Source organism: Mus pahari, chromosome 10 (genome assembly GCF_900095145.1).
Source record: "Mus pahari chromosome 10, PAHARI_EIJ_v1.1, whole genome shotgun sequence".
In the NCBI taxonomy this organism is placed as follows: Eukaryota; Metazoa; Chordata; class Mammalia; order Rodentia; family Muridae; genus Mus; species Mus pahari.
In genome coordinates, this window is record NC_034599.1 from 65017279 (window position 1) to 65026546 (window position 9268).

At 43.8% G+C, this 9268-nt stretch overlaps 1 protein-coding gene across 2 annotated transcripts in view; it reads right to left on the minus strand.

Moving 5' to 3' along the window:
* Nucleotides 1-9268, minus strand: part of Fam81a (family with sequence similarity 81 member A) — a 52447-nt gene that overhangs the window by 2450 nt on the left and 40729 nt on the right. For both annotated transcript variants that reach the window (XM_029543790.1, XM_021207431.2), the window contains exons 5-8: nt 8882-9011; nt 7686-7792; nt 4139-4274; nt 1557-1749 (exon numbers count right to left, since the gene is read on the minus strand). In XM_029543790.1, the coding sequence (XP_029399650.1) occupies nt 1557-1749; nt 4139-4274; nt 7686-7792; nt 8882-9011 (566 nt within the window). The remainder of the gene's footprint in view (nt 1-1556; nt 1750-4138; nt 4275-7685; nt 7793-8881; nt 9012-9268) is intronic.

Consider the following 9268-nt stretch of genomic DNA (forward strand, 5'->3'; position numbering starts at 1 on the left):
TATATATATATATATATATATATATATATACACACATATATATATGTCACGCAACATACACAAACGTACATGCACCTCCCATATGAGATGATGGGTAGGTCAATTTGCATGAACACAGTAACCATTTTGTGATATATATATATATATATATATATATATATATATATATATATACCTTAAATATACAAATAATTTTTAATTTAAAAAATAACTGAGGACTGGAGAGATGGTGGCTGTACTGGCTAATTTTGTGTTAACTTGACATAAGCTAGAGTCAGCAGAGAAGAGGGAGCCTCAGCTGAGAAAAATGCCTGTATAAAATCGGGCTGTAGGCAAGCCTGTAGGTATTTTCTTAATTAGTGATTGACGGGGAGGGCCCAGCTCATTCTGGGTGGTTCTCTCCCTAGGCTGGTAGTCCTGGGCTCTATAAGAAAGCAGGCCGAGCAAACCATGGAGAGCAAGCTACTGAGCAGCAGCACCCCATGGCCTCTGCGTCAGCTCCTGTCTCCAGGCTCCTCCTTTGCTTGAGTTCCTGCCCTGACTTCCCTCTGTAATGAACAGTGATGTGGAAATATAAGCCAAATCAACCCTTCCCTCCCCACGCTGTGTCGGACCATGGTGCTTCCTCGCAGCAGTGGAGCCCTAATTAGAACAGTGGCTCAGGACACTTCACTGCTCTATCAGAGGATTGCAGTTCAGAGCGCCACATCAGGTGGCTCACAAATGCACGCGCACGCGCGCACACACACACACACACACACACTCACACATGTCATATGTGGAAAGGGGTGGGAACAAATCTTATAAATGAAATTTTGATTATGAAAATGTTAAAAAAAAAAAAAAAGAAGCCATCTCTACCAAAGAAGAATTTCAAATTATTCTGTTTTTTACTGACTTTTAAAATTAAGGGTTTTTGTAATGTTATTTTTTTCTCAGAAAGTTTTATCTGACAATTTATGAAAAAGTATAAAAATTACTCATTAAAAAAAGTTTTGACTGGGGCTGACGAGACAGCTCACTGAGTAAAGGCACTTGCTGCCAAGCCTGAGGGCTTAAGTCCCGTCGCTGGGCCCCACAGAACTAACTCCACACCCATGTGCCTCGTGCATATAGCCAGCGATGCAGAAGACGCTCTCAGAAGTGCCTCACATGTACATCGATGTTGGTCACGAATAGAGATGAATCAGCAGGTAGCTAGCGCTAATGAAAAATACGAAAATGTCAGTCACATGCGGGTTAACCACCTTGTTTGCTGTGTGTCACGGAGGCACTTCATAGACTTGCAATTGAGCTAGTACTTTAGGACTGGGAGTATAATTCATTAGTAGTGCCTAGCAACTGTGAGGTCCTGAGTTCAATTCCCACTACTGCAATAAGTAAATAAATGAATGAATTGGTTAAATTCTGCACAGCTACTTAGAATAGCAACTAGGAACATTTTGCTGATTTTTTTTTTTTTTTTTTTTTTGCCAGCTCAGTCTCCGTTTCAGAGATTTCAGTGAATCGTTTTTTTAGACAAACAAGCCACATGAGCTGCGTGGTGTCTGGCCTACCAGCGTTAACCTCCGCTTTCATCTCCTTCATGTCCTCCGTCATCTGCAGCTCCAGTTTGCTGATCCTCCCATGCACCTTCTCCTCGTCCGGCTTTCTCTGTCCTTCCACGTTCCTCTTCTGACTCTCTTCGATTTTGTCAAGCCTGGCCGACATCTGGCTGAGTTTCTTCTCTACGTCCCTTTCACTGGCTCCCTGGGGTCCAGAATAAGAATTACACTTGGTTATTGCAAAAGAAGAGTGGTCACCTTGTCTCACATCAGTCATAGTACTTAACCATCTACAGGGACCAGACTCACAGTGGCTGGTTATCCATCCCATACCCATTCTCAAAGGTCACCCAGAATAAAAAACAAAACAAAACAAAACAAAACAAAACAACCTGCATTTTATTCTGTCTCCTGAGTTTGGTGTGGCCATGTAATCTAACCAATGAAGTGTAAGAACAAGTGTATGTAACTGCTTTCAGAAAAAGTTAAAGGACACTTGCTATATATCCTTAATTCTTCCCCCTTCCCCTCTGTCAATGGCTATGCAGTCAATGGCTGGAGTTCTATTAACCATCCTGAATCGTGAAGACAGGTGCTACTCTCTGAGCACAGCAGGAATCTAACCTAAAAGGATTCTGAGTTATTGAAGACCGACAAGTTCTTAACTCATCTGGGTCTCAGAGAACGCGTACTTGGATGTGTTTCGGCGAGAGAGAAGGAAGCTTCCATCTTAGAAGAGCCACCATTGTCGGGGAGTCTACTTTCGGCGTAAGCCAAAATAAAAATCAGATGGTCAATGACAGACTCAGAATTCCACAAACATGTCAGGGTGGGTCAAGGCACAGCAAAGAAGACAACTGGGGGGAGGGATTCAAAGTGGTGCAATCCACTAGACCTACGCTTTGTGAAACTGCATCCACAGGTTTTAGTGCTCAAATGATGAGCATCAAGCCTTTCATCAGGTGTGATTTTGTGGCATGACAGCAATCCTGTGATGGCACTGATGCAGAGCCTGCCACTCAACAGATGGCTCAGCATCAGGGCCGAGTAGTCAGACAGGCAAACCACACTGGCCCCTTCTGCTCAGTCAAAGCCCCACGGGAGGAAGCCGAAGCTGGACAAGGAAAGAGAACCCATCTAACCCTGCTGGCTTGAAGTGTGATAAATGCAAAGCTCTTTGAAGTAATTTTTTGGTAGTTCTGCAAAAAAACTAGTTCTTTGCGAGAGCCAGTGGAGGCAGAAGTAGATAGGAAAGGAAATGGTGGATGCTGGTCTGACATCCAGGCACACTCTAGTTATAGTGCACCGGAAAGGGCCCGGAGGGACAGGGAGCCACTCGACATCGGTGAAAGCAAAAACTAAGTCACAACACAAAAAAACAAAGAGAAAGGACATCAGACAGCTTAGTGATTAAGTGCACTGGCTGCTCTTCCACAAGACCAGGATTCATTTCCCAACACCCACATGGCAGCCCACAACTGTCTGCAACTCCAGTTCCAAAGGGACACCACACCCGACACCCTCACACAGAAGACATACATGCAGACAAAACAGCAATGCATATGAAATAAAAATAAATAAATCATTAACAAAACAAACAGAGAAACAAGATCAAGTAAGTAATTGTAGCTTTATTTAGAAATGTGTGATAGACAATCGGGATCATTAAGGTTGTGACTTAAAGTGTTAGCTGAAAATCTTAGTTTGTCTTTTGTTAACCAACATAAAAACAAAGCACTTCCTGTCTTTATGAGTAATATGAAGAACAGGAAATGAGGGGCGTGGCCGGGTGGCAAAGTTCAAAATGAACAGATATGATGGCTAGTGTAACAGAATTTAGAATCGACTGGGAGCCAAGGCTCTGGATGTGACCGTGGGGAATTATTTTTATTTGCTTGAAGTGGACAGACTCAGCCATTGTGGGTGGCACCGTTCCCTGGTGGGGGTCCTGAACTGCATAAGTCGGGAAGAGAGCTGAGCACTATGGCCTGTATTCTCTGCTCTCTGCTCATGGATACAGCACGGCCAGCTGTGCTAGGTTCCTGCTGCCTTAACTCCCCACCGAGATGGCGTGCACCACAATCAACATTTTCTTCCTCAAGTTGCTTTTTTTTTTTTTTTAAGAGATTTATTTATTTAGCTTATGTATATGAGTACACTGTAGCTATCTTCAGACACATAAGATCCCATTACAGATGGATGTGAGCCACCTTGTGGTTGCTGGGNATTGAATTCAGGACCTCTGGAAGAGCAATCAGTGCTCTTAACTGCTGAGCCATCTCTCCAGCCCCTTAAGTTGCTTTTGTGAGAGTATTTTCCCATAGCAACAGGAAAAGAAACTGAGGTAACAGGTATGAGAACCTGGATTTGATGCCCAGAACAAAGGAAAGAAGAGAAAGAGAGAGAAGGAGGACACGGGAAAGGAAGAAGGAAAAGAGAGAAGGGAAAAGGGAAGGAACATGGAAATTACTCAAAGACAGGAATACCCAAACAGCTTTGGGAGGCACCAAATAACTGTGTGCTAAGTCCCTAGGTGGTGGTCAGACATTGCCACCTCCACTGAATACCTATTATTAAAGAGCATCAACACCTACACTGTTCTCCTTAACAATCAAGGAGAGATGGTCGATTCTCTGCAGAAGTTCTTTCTCTATCCGTTCCTGCTCTTGTTGCAGCCAACTCCGCGCAGACAAAATCTGGTTGCTGAGCTCCTCGATGGTGCCTTTAAATCTAAAACATTAGAAAAGACAGAAAAGGAGAGCTGTGTGAACAGGTTGAATGTAAAACAGTTTTATGTAACATCACACAACATCCATTCAATGGGAAGGACATACTTTCCTTCTCTTAGGACCGTGTTCAACATGAAGTTGGTGCAGGATGGAAGCAAGCAACAGAAAGACACCCAATGATGCTCCTACCCATAGGAACTGGCAATACAGGTGCTTAGGTGACACAGTAGATGCCAGGGGATTGTCTTTGCCGTTCTAAGGTTCCATGGTAATCCTTGCTCAGAGGACATATCATCCTTCATCTCCTTTCAGAATCCTCTCCTTTCTATACTCTTCTTCCTTGCCTCTTGTATCCTCCAGACTAGAGGCTGGCTTTCTTTCTTTCTCTTGTTTTTTATTGTTCTTTCTCCATAAGGGCATAGTCTAATCTAAACCAGTAGGAAATAAACCAGGCATAATGGAACAGACCTGCAATCCTAGCACTTAGAAGACAAAGCCAGGAGGAGTCGATGTTAAAGGTCAGAGTAAATTCATAGTAGCTTGATCTACTTGAGACTTTGTCTCAAAAGAAAGCACCCTTACAATAATCCATTCCTCTAGTTCCCTCCCTGCCAGAGTCCTTAAAATAACTATCAATGCATGTTCCCCTTAATCACCTTCTTCTTATTTGAATTAACATGTAATGAAACTATAGAATATATATAGTTATGTATACAGGTGTAATAAACATAGAAGTGCAATTTAAATAATAAAAAACATCCATTAGAGTCACTGAAATGTCTATTTTTCTTTTTTTTTTTTTTTAATATAAGAAGTCATCATGTGTCACTGGAGTACATGGCTGCCTAGCTAGAGACCACATTTTCTAGCTTCCCTTGAAGCTAGGTGTATATGATGGCTGATCTTCTGTGTCATCTTGACTTGATTTGGAATCATCTGGGAGACACACCTTGGAGCATTATATGAGGGTGTTTCCAGAGGGATTGAATGAAGAGGGGAGGCACACTCTAAATGTGTAAAGTACCATCTCATGGACTGGGGTCCCATGAATTTATTTAAAAAAAAAAAGGAAGGAAGAAGGAGACTGGGTACCAAGCACCCATCTTTTTTTTTTTCTCCTTCTCCTTCTCCTTCTCCTTCTCCTTCTCCTTCTCCTTCTCCTTCTCCTTCTCCTTCTCCTTCTCCTTCTTCTTCTTCTTCTTCTTCTTCTTCTTTTTGAAGATTTATTTTATTTATATGACTACACTGTAGCTATTTTCAGGCACACCAGAAGAGGACATCAGATCCCTTTACAGATGGTTGTGAGCCACCATGTGGTTGCTGGGAATTGAACTCAGGACCTTTGGAAGAGTAGACAGTGCTCTTAACCATTGAGCCATCTCTCCAGCCCTGGCACTCATCTTTTCAACCTCTGACTATAGATGGCAATGTGACTAGCTCGCCTGTGCTCCTGCTACCACATGTTCATCACCAAACTGTTTCCCTCAAACTGTGAGCCAAACAGCCATCTTCATTACTCGAGCTGCCTTTGTCAGGTCATGGTTCTGGTTACATCCTTCAAGACACAGCTGTTGCCCTGGGTTTTCCCTCTGTAGCCACTGGGAAAAGCAGGACTGGAGCTGTAGAGGCTCCACACTGAGTCATCAAAGCTTCCCTGTCTGTCCTGGAACACTGACCACACAGCATAGAACTATGCTGTAGCCGAACTAATACAGCTATCCATACAGCTCGAGACACCAGCTACCACCAGGACTTAGAAGACCCAAGTACAGCACAGTCACAGTCACACACACACACACACACACACACACACACACACACACACAGCATGAAGTAAGCATTGCCAGGATGCTATTCCATGCCTTCCTCTCACAGGACTCTACTGATTACACTACTTACTTGAATGACTCACCTGTTTTAGAGCCTTCTTTAGGCAGCTGGGGGAAAGGGCTCAGTGGGTAAAACCTTTGCTGTGCAAGTATGAGGACCTGAGTTCTGATCCCCAGAACCCATGTAAAGCCAGATGGTCTATAATTCCAGCACTCCTACAGTAAGATGGGAAGCAGGCAGGAAATCCTGGAAGCTCTCAGGCTAACTAGCCTGGAGTACACCATGGTGAATAACCAATGACCCTCTCTCAAAGTGGGAGGTAAGAACTAACACCCAAGGTTATAGTCTGACCTTAACATGTCTACCATGGTGTACACACATACACATGTACATATAGAGAGATCTTTTAAAAGGCTTTAGTTTTCTTATACTGGGGATTGAACCTATGACCTCGGTCTTGCTAGCCAAGCACTTGACTCCTGGACTATATTCCCAGTTGAAGACACTGAAATACACCCATCAAGTTCCTTTTATCCCCAAAAGTTAACAAACATATTCACATAGAGGATTTGGGGGAACCATTATTTAAGCTAACATAACCACAAGGGATAGGTATATCCCTTGAAGCACTATTAATAATAGATAACACAGAGAACTCTGCCCTTATCTAACACCTGGCCATCAGCTCCCTAAACTGTACACGCTTCAGGATGAAGAACAAAGTCTGCTTTGTCTTGTTTTTCCTGTATTACTGGATCCAGAGTCTCTAGGTAAGTGCTTCACAAATACAAACACGCGGCCAGGAAGAGGATTTAGTGGGTAAAGTGCTTGCCGCCCCGAACATGAGGACATGGGTTTGGATGCCCAGACCCATGTAAAATCTAGGCAAGATGGCTTGCATCTATAACCCAAGCACTGGGGAGATGAAAAGATGGATTTATTGGCCGGATAATCTAACAGAATCAGTGAGAGACTCTACCTCACAGCAAAATAAAATAAATAAGGCGAGGAGAGGTAGAGGAAGCCTCCCAATGTTGATGGTCACCTCCACACACCCATGCGCTCATGGGCACATTGAACACACCCCTGCACATTTACACACATGCACATATGCATAGACACACCAAAATAAAACAAATGAACCAAAGACACATTGAAGGACGCAATGGACCAAACCCCAGACCCTAGAAGCAATCATTATGAAGGAAAGGTGACGGTTAACACATGGAAACTGTTTCCTTTAGTCTTTGTTATTATTTGTGTGATAAATAAAAACCAAGAGGTGGGCAGGGAAGAGGGCTTAGCAGTTAGGAACCCTTGCTGCTCTTCCAGAGGACATGCGCTAAGTTCCCAGCACCTATATCTGGCTGTTCACTCCACCTTCAGGGGATCCAATGCCCTCTTCTGGCCTCTTTAGGCACTGCACTCATGTGCACATACTCACTCAGACATAAATAAAAATAAATATTTAAAACAGACAATGTTTAGACATTATATTTTTAAATAAAACAAGAGGAAGAAAATGTGGATTTCATGGTCTCAGGAAGAATGTGACAAAACCCTTTACAAACTGGTGGCTTACTTAGTGTCCAGGAGCTGGAGCTGGTGGTTACTGTCTCTGTGGGACATCTTCAGCTTGGTGCTCTGCTCTGAGATGGACAAGTCTACTCTGCTCAAAAGCTGAGAAATCTGGAAAAGAAGATTGAATTATAAAGCTCTCACATCATGTCTTCATGGGCCATCTCAGAAAACTTTTCATATGCTCAATGTTGGTCAGTAGCATTAAAAGTCACTTTACTACGTCCATTTGGGAGTTCCCTTCCTCTTTCTGTGTGTGTGTGTGTGTGTGTGTGTGTGTGTGTTACTGTGTGTGAGTGTGTGTGTCTTTGTGCCTCTGTGTGTGAGTGTCTGTGCTTCTCTGTATGTGAGTGTGTCTATGTATGTGTCCTTGTGTGTCTGTGTGTTTGTTTCTCTGTGTGTTTGTGTGTGTGTGACTGTGTGTATTACTGTGTGTGTCTCTGTGTGTGTCTGTGTGTGAGTGTCTGTGTCTATGTGTGTGTTTGTGTATGAATGTCTATGCCTCTGTGTGTGAGTGTCTGTGTCTGTATGTGTCTTTGTGTGTCTGTGTGTGTATCTCTCTGTGTGTCTGTGTGTGTGTGTATCTGTGTGTGTACGCAGGTGCATGTGCACAGGGGCACATATGAAGGCCAGGGGTTCACAGGAGCTGTCCTCCTCAATTATTCTCCACTCTATGTTTTGAGACAGGGTCTGCTCATTGAACATGGAGCTCACTATTGGCTAGAAGAGCTGGCTAAGAAGATCTAAGGCTTGCCTGTCTTCTCCTCCACCCAGCACAGGGTGGATCACAATGCCTGGCTTTTTTTTTTTTTTTAGATTATTTTACTTTATGTGCATGATTGTTTGCCTGGATGTATGCGCATCATGTGTGTCTCTCGTACCTGCAGAGGTCAGAAGAGGACATCAGATTCCTGAGGACTGTAGTTATGATTGTGAGCTACTGTATGAGTCCTGGAAACGGAACTCAGGTCCTCTGGAAAAACAAGTGCTTTTAACTTCTGAGCCATCTCTCCAGTATCCACTGTGTCTAGCTTTTCATTTTTTTCCCTACCAGCTGTCGCAGTACGCAGCCATCATTAGCCTGGAATTCCACCAGCACCATGGCTGCCAGTCCTGGAGGGCAGCATTCCTATGTAAAAACCAAGCTACACCATGCAATTCTGAGCTGAGAACAAACTCTGGCGCCTGACCCGGTCATACCTGTCCTTCTGCGTCTTTGATTTTTGTTTCCAGGATCAGTTTGGCTGCTTGCTGTTCCTTGTTCAAGTGCTGGAGTCCCTCGTAGGTTGTCTTATGCTCTGCGGAGAGCCTGGCTATGCTGGCGTCGCACCTATCCAGGCGAAGGACACACACTCATTAAAATTTAAAAGCATGCGAAAGAGCTGCATATAAATAAATAAATACAATGAAATGCACTGGGAAGTGCAAGGGCTCCTCAGAAACTGTACTCCTGGGCTGCAGAGAAGGCTCAGACAGTAAAACGTGTGGAACTGTGTCTGATGCTCAGAATGCACGTAAAAAAGCCAGGTGTGAGCCGAGCCTGGTGGCGCACGCCTTTAATCCCAGCACTTGGGAGGCAGAGGCAGG